This window comes from Arvicola amphibius, chromosome 4, assembly GCF_903992535.2.
Source record: "Arvicola amphibius chromosome 4, mArvAmp1.2, whole genome shotgun sequence".
Classification (NCBI taxonomy): domain Eukaryota; kingdom Metazoa; phylum Chordata; class Mammalia; order Rodentia; family Cricetidae; genus Arvicola; species Arvicola amphibius.
Window position 1 is genome coordinate 69858416 of NC_052050.1, and position 6839 is coordinate 69865254.

Below are 6839 nucleotides of genomic sequence, written 5' to 3' on the forward strand. Positions count from 1 at the left end.
TAGGCAGACAAAGTAAGACAGCATCACAGAGTTAAACAAATGCAGTTTGAAAGAATACAACACATCTTTGCAGCATTAAACAATTATTCCACAGTTTAAGATGTAACACATCTTTAATGTTCCTGGCTCAAAGCTAGCACTAAAATCAGCTTGTACTTTTAAGATATGCAGTAAGGACAGATTCAGACCAAAATAAGAAAAAACTTCTAAAAGGTTTACAGTGTGTTTAAGAATATACATAGAATTAGTAGACAGAAAAGAATGAGTATATTCAGTCTTAGATTAAAAATATAAATTTAAAATAAAAAATAAAGGGTAATAAAGGAATATAAAGAAAATAAGCAACAAATATGGAAAATACAGTCTGAAGTATGTATATTATTGTGTTTTCTTTGAATTTTTTGACTGTTAATCAGCTAACTAATGAAAGACATGTGATTCTGGGGACTGTCAAGTTAAAAAACATATGTTTTAAAGGTATCTTGACTTCAAAATTTGGGTCTAAGGATATGTTGCTTTGGAAAAGAGGTTCTGCTCTTGTTTCAACAGAAGATGAGAAGCTATGGATTCCTTCCAAGATAGAATGGTTTGATCAAGTAGACCCCCCTCAGATGTTGTCAATGAGAGGGAATGGCCCAGGTGATCCAACATCCAGAAAATCTTCTAGGCAACTTGCTGAGGAGATGCAGTTCACAGACTACTAGACCCAAGATTTACGCATGATTCTGAATTTTGTTAGGATATCAATAAGGATACAAGTGTCCCCAATCAGCAAGAAGTAATCTAGAGAATCATGCCCAAATTCCAAAAATATTGATTATAAATGTGTGTTTTCATTTAAGGGGATTGACTATAAATTGCAATCTCTTTCTAAAAGAAAAAATAGGATATGATATAGAAATATAAGATGTAGAAATTATGGGAGGAAAGCATAGGTTATTGAATCAACTTTTATTCAAAAACTAATGTTAATCTCAAAATAATTTGCATTGGCATGATTTTAGTTTATTTATATAAATTTAAGATCAATTTTGTTATATTGTATGTGTTGACTGAGGTTTCTATCCCGTCTGGTCCTGCAGTTGTTCAGTCACAAAGAAACACACAAAGCTCTACATTAATTATGCACTGGTTGTCCTATTAGCTCATGCTTTTTATTAACTAATTCTTACATCTTATATTAGCCCATAATTCTTGTTTGTGTTAGTCACATGGCTTGGTACCTTTTATCATCTTGCTTCTTCTGTGGCTGCAGACTATCTTCTCCTCTTCCCAGAATTCTCCTCTTCTCATCACCCTGTCTCTACTTCCAGCCTGGTCATCCCAACTATACTTCCTGCCTAGCTACTGGCCAATCAGCATTTTATTACAAATAATACAAGTGACAGGATAAAAGACCATTGTCCCACAGCAAGACTTCCTTTTTATTCAATACAATAATTCTGAATCTAATCTCTCTTGTTTAGTTCTTTGTCCGGCCATTATCAACAATATCTTGTAACCAACACTCTAAACAAAGATAAATATGCATAGTCCATTTTTTTTGGAATGTGGACATAATTTTCTAGGCTACTTCCTGCTAATTGGGGACAATGATAATCTTATGGGGACCTAGAGAAAATTTAGAATTACGGTCAAGTCCTGGCTGGAATATTCTGTGAGGCTTGATCATCTTAGCCGGAAGTCTTGAATCTATTCTGGATGTAGAACTCAGACATCTGGGCCATTCATTCCTATCAGAGATTTCTCAGAGGGTTTTCCTTGATCAAATCTCAATTTTTCTTAATCCAGAATGAATCCACAGCCTCTCATTTTCTGTGGAAACAAAAGCAAATATTCTTCTCCAAAGTAACATACCTTTTGACTTACATTTTGAAGTCAAGACATTTTCAAAATACGTATGTTGGATTAATCCAGCAGCATTTATAATCAAATATCTATTAGCAGCTGTTGTTCCTTCCTCAGCAGTCATACAATTCAAAGGCAACACAATAATATACAGTATCCAGACTCTCTGTATATTTTCCATCTCTATGTGGCTTTATTTTAAACTCTGTTTCTTTTATTTTTATTTTTAATTTTTGTTAGTTTGAGACTAGGTTTCTCTGTGTACCTTTGGCTGCCCTGGCATTCACTCTGTAGACCAGGTTGTCTTCAAACTCACAGAGCTCTGCCTCTCTAGGCCTCCCAGGTGTTTGGATTAAAGGTGTGTGCCACCACACCCAACTACTTTCTTTCTTTTTTATTTTCTTTCTTTCTTTCTTTTTTCCTTTTTCTTTCTCTCCCAGGCCTACATATATTTTTAAATGCACTGTAAACTGTTTAGAGGTTTCTTTTGCCTGAATCTTTACTGTGTATCTCTCTTTTTCTGACCATGTAAATCTTAAATTTGCTAAGTGATATGGCTAGGATTAAAGCTGTGGCTTTGATGGGTGGATCCACCCGATGCCTTAGCTTTCTGAGAGTCTAGTCTCATGCTGGAGATACAAGCCAGAGCCATGTTTATTGCCACAACTATATGGAGTTTCAAAGTCCCTTCCACCACCAAAAAGCATGCTGTCAGCTACTTATCAACACCATTTCATTGCTTTGTGGCTGAGCCTCTTAAAAGGGCTACAGAGTTTTGGCAGCTAAAGCTGAGTCAGGAAGCCTATCTTTTTTTTTCATAATGCAATCTATTTATGCATTAGCATCTCCCTGATAAACAAGCCTCTCCAAAAAAAATGAAACAGGCACAACCTGAGCTGAAGGACCCAACAGCACCCATTCTTTCCTGCTCTTTAGCCACAAACTTCATGACTTAATCTCAGCAAAAAGAACTGAAATCAAGGTATCTGATAATTCTGAACCACTGGATCCAGGTAATTTTTCGATTTAAACCCATTTTCACGGGGACCAGGATTTCTTGCTCCTTTACAATCCACTGAACACTTGAAAAGAACTACAGAAGAACAGTGTGTAGCTGAGTGTGCCCGCACAGGACTCGGGACACTACACCAGACGTTTGACTGTATTACTAATAGGGCTCGCGATACGCAGTCTTCTCTGACCGAAAGCGACTGTCAGTGTTATGAGCATGTAACACTATTTGATCAGTGAACTGGACTCATGTTTTAACTTAGAAGGTTTATGGGAACACAGTCTCACTGTAAGTCAGGAAACACTGCAGACTTGAGGCCACTGGGAACTATGTGAGTCTAAATTACATTATTCTGCTAGATTATGCCACTGTAAAGAATGAAGAAAAAGCCAAGATGGTGGTACACACCTTTAATCCCACTACTGGGGAGACAGAGGTAGGGGCATCTCTGTTAGTTCTAGGCCAGTCAGGGATACACAGTGAGACCCGGTCTCAAAAAAAAAAAAAAAAAAAAAAAAAAAAAAGGAGAAAACAAAAATGTACACCTGTCTATTGTGAACCCTAGGCAACAAATTTTAATGTATATTTTTTTGTTTGTTTTTTGAGACAGAGTTTTCTCAGTGTAGCCCTGGCTGTCCTGGAACTAGCTCTGTAGATCAAACTGGCTTTGAACTCAAGAGATCTGCCTATTTCTGCTTCCTGAGTGCAGGGATTAAAGGCATGTGCCACCACTGTGCTGCTCTCAATGTACATTCTTGAGGTGAAGGAGGCACTTCAGAATTAAATTTCCTGACAATACAATTAGCAAAGTCTCAATGATCTTTCCGTGTCTTCTACAGACTTAGCTCTGATTTCACCTCCAACACACTCCCATAGGGTTTTAGCAGGGGATGCACCTCCTCTTCTAGAAACCTGTGGACCTGCTGGGGTGCTCGGCCAGTGAAAGAAGAGGGGTCCAACAGATGCTCCAACTAGGAGTGGATAGGGCTGAAGTAGGCATCTGCCCAAATGTGCTCTATGAGGTCATTGTCACCCCCTTCCTGCTTAACCACAGCAGCTGCCTGCTGAGAGAGCACTCTGATCTTCTCATGGCAGTCCTGTCGGCTGCCCCCAGCTTTGACCATTGCCATGATGATGTTCTCTGTAGCCATGAAAGGCAGCTCTTGCCGAATGCGCCGTTCAATTACTTTGGGGTACGCCACCAGTCCTTCAGAAATGTTCTGCAGGGTATTTAACACAGTATCTGCAGTGAGAAACGCTTCCGCCAAACAGAGCCATCTGTTGGCACTGTCATCCAGTGTGCGCTCAAACCACTGCACAGAAGCTGTCTGTAGTGGGTCCATAACAAGGGCCATTAGGTGACGGGCCAGGCTGCAGCAGCATTCAGAGCGCATGGGGTTCCTCTTGTATGGCATTGCACTTGAGCCAATCTGCTGTTTCTCAAAGGGCTCCTCCATCTCCTTCAGGTTTGCCAGGAGACGAATGTCAGTGCAAATCTTGTGCACTGATGCCCCTAAGCTGGCCAGCACAGATAGCACTTCAATGCCCACTTTTCGTGTATAGGTCTGTCCTGTGATGATGAAAGCTCTCTTAAACCCTGCCTTCTCTGTCACCATCTTATCCAGCTGCTCCACCTTCTGGTGGTCCCCCTCGAAGAGCTGCAGGAAGCTGGCCTGGGTGCCAGTAGTGCCCTTCACTCCCCGGAAGCGGAGCTCATCACCGACACGCTTCAAGTTCTGGAGGTCCACGCAGAGATCTTGGATCCAAAGGCAGCAGCGTTTCCCAACTGTGGTCAGCTGAGCAGGCTGAAAATGTGTGAAACCCAAGGTGGGCAGAGCAGCGTGTTCCTTAGCAAAATCAGCAAGCCTCGAGATCACTCTAGCAAGCTTTGGCAAAAGCAGGTCAAATGCATTTCTCAGAATAATGAGGTCTGTATTGTCTCCGACGTAACAACAGGAGGTGGCACCGAGGTGAATGATGCCGGCAGCTTTGGGACAGCAGTGGCCGAATGTGTGCACGTGAGCCATCACGTCATGCAGCAGGCGCTTCTCTTCCTCGGCTGCCATCTGGAAGTCAATGTTGCTCAGGTTTGACTTCATCTCCTGGATCTGCTCATCGGTGATAGGCAAACCCAGGGTTTGCTCAGCCTCCGCCAGCCACAGCCACAGCTGCCGCCACGTCTGGAACTTGTACCTGTCGCTGAACAAGAAGCACATCTCGTGGCTGGCATAGCGGGACGCCAACAGAGAACGGTAGCTTTCAGACCTCCAGGGTCTCCGGCTGCAGCCATTTCCAGCACGCGAGAGCGGCAGCAGCAGACACGAGCAGCCTATCTTTTTTTTTAATTAAAAATTTCTGCCTCCTCCCTGCCTCCCATTTTCCTCCCTCTCCCCCCACTCCCCTCCCCCTCCCTCTCCAGTCCGAAGAGCAGTAAGGGTTCCCTGTTCTGTGGGAAGTCCGAGGTCCTCCTCCCTCCATCCAGGTCTAGGAAGGTGAGCATCCAAACAGGCTAGCCCCCCCCCCCCCACCAAAGCCAGTACATGCAGTAGGATCAAAACCCAATGCCATTGTCCTTGGCTTCTCAGCAGCCCTCATTGTCCGCCATGTTCAGGGAGTCCGGTTTTATCCCATGCTTTTTCAGTCCCAGTCCAGCTGGCCTGGGTGAGCTCCCATTAGATCAGCCCCACCATCTCAGTGGGTGGGTACACCCTTTGTGGTCTTGACTTCCTTGCTCATGTTCTTCCTCCTTCTGCTCCTCATTTGGACCTTGGGAGCTCAGTCCAGTGCTCCAGTGTGGGGTTCTGTCTCTATCTCCATCCATCGCCAGATGAAGCTTCTATGGTGATATGCAAGATATTCATCAGTATAGCTATAGGATCGGGGCATTTCAAGCTCCCTCTCCTCAGCTGCCCAAGGAACTAGCTGGGGACATCTCCCTGGACACCTGGGAACCCTTCTAGAGTCAAGTCTCTTGCCAACCCTAAAATGGCTCCCTTAATTAAGATATATACTTCCTGCTCCCATATCCACCCTTCCTTTATCCCAACCATCCCACTCCCCCAAGCTCTCCCCATCCTCCCATTCACGCTTTTCTCTCCCCATCTCCCCTTAGCCCCATCCCACCCCACTCCCAAGTTCCCAATTTTTGCCCAGCAATCTTGTCCACTTCCAATATCCAGGAGGATAACTATATGTTTTTCTTTGGGTTCACCTTCTTATTTAGCTTCTCTAGGATCACGAATTATAGGCTCAATGTCCTTTATTTATGGCTAGAAACCAATTATGAGTGAGTACATCCCATGTTCATCTTTTTGGGTTTGGGTTACCTCACTCAGGATAGTGTTTTCTATTTCCATCCATTTGCATGTAAAATTCAAGATGTCATTGTTTTTTATCACTGAGTAGTACTCTATATGTCTATAGTCCACACTTTTTTCATCCATTCTTCCACTGAAGGGCATCTAGGTTGTTTCCAGGTTCTGGCTATTACAAATAATGCTGCTATAAACATAGATGAACAAATGCTTTTGTAATATGATAGGGCATCTCTTGGATATATTCCCAAGAGTAGTATTGCTGGGTCCTGGGGTATCTTGATCCCGAATTTCCTGAGAAACCACCACACTGCTTTCCAAAGTGGTTGCACAAATTTGCATTCCCACCAGCAATGGATGAGTATACCCCTTACCCCACAACCTCTCCAGCAAAGGCTATCATTGGTATTTTTGATTTTAGCCATTCTGACAGGTGTAAGATGGTATCTCAAAGTTTTTTTGATTTGCATTTCCCTGATCGCTAAGGAGGTTGAGCATGACCTTAAGTGTCCTTTGGCCATTTGAACTTCTGTTGAGAATTCTCTGTTCAGTTCAGTGCCCCCATTTTTTAATTGGGTTAATTAGCATTTTAAAGTCTAGTTTCTTGAGTTCTTTATATATTTTGGAGATCAGACCTTTGTCTGTTGTGGGGTTGATGAAGATCT

At 42.8% G+C, this 6839-nt stretch overlaps 1 protein-coding gene across 1 annotated transcript; it reads right to left on the reverse strand.

The window, feature by feature from the left end:
• Window positions 1-3645: 3645 nt before the first annotated feature.
• Window positions 3646-5150, reverse strand: LOC119813142 (adenylosuccinate lyase-like). The gene is given in 2 exon segments (XM_038328294.2): window positions 3646-5123; window positions 5126-5150. Coding segments are annotated over 2 exon segments (1455 nt in total). The 3' UTR covers window positions 3646-3693.
• Window positions 5151-6839: the final 1689 nt, after the last annotated feature.